The following is a 265-nucleotide window of genomic DNA, read 5'->3' on the forward strand; positions in this document are numbered from 1 at the left end:
GCATTAGGAGACAACAGATACAATTTCAAAACAGTCCTAAAAGCTGAATCGCGTCTCCTACAAATCTTTTCCTAGCCGTTCAATCTCATCCAGAACGAAGTCCATGTCAGCTGACGTAGGAACAGGCACGCAGGTGTTGGTCATGCGGAAAAAATTCACGAGATTCTTGTTCTCTATTGGTTGATATCCGACCATGAGAGTGCCTGATTGCACCATTCGCGTCTTGACACGTGGCGCGACCTGATTGGAGGAAAAGTGCGGGAAA

The 265-nt window shown here is 46.8% G+C and overlaps 1 protein-coding gene across 1 annotated transcript in view; it reads right to left on the reverse strand.

The window, feature by feature from the left end:
• Nucleotides 1–265, reverse strand: part of LOC119590801 (cysteine sulfinic acid decarboxylase-like) — a 6,467-nt gene continuing 6,202 nt past the window's right edge. Inside the window, exon 8 of the mRNA XM_037939528.1 lies at nucleotides 1–240. Within this exon, the coding sequence (XP_037795456.1) occupies nucleotides 58–240 (183 nt within the window). The 3' untranslated portion in view covers nucleotides 1–57. The remainder of the gene's footprint in view (nucleotides 241–265) is intronic.

The sequence above is a fragment of the Penaeus monodon genome, chromosome 27, assembly GCF_015228065.2.
Source record: "Penaeus monodon isolate SGIC_2016 chromosome 27, NSTDA_Pmon_1, whole genome shotgun sequence".
NCBI lineage: Eukaryota > Metazoa > Arthropoda > Malacostraca > Decapoda > Penaeidae > Penaeus > Penaeus monodon.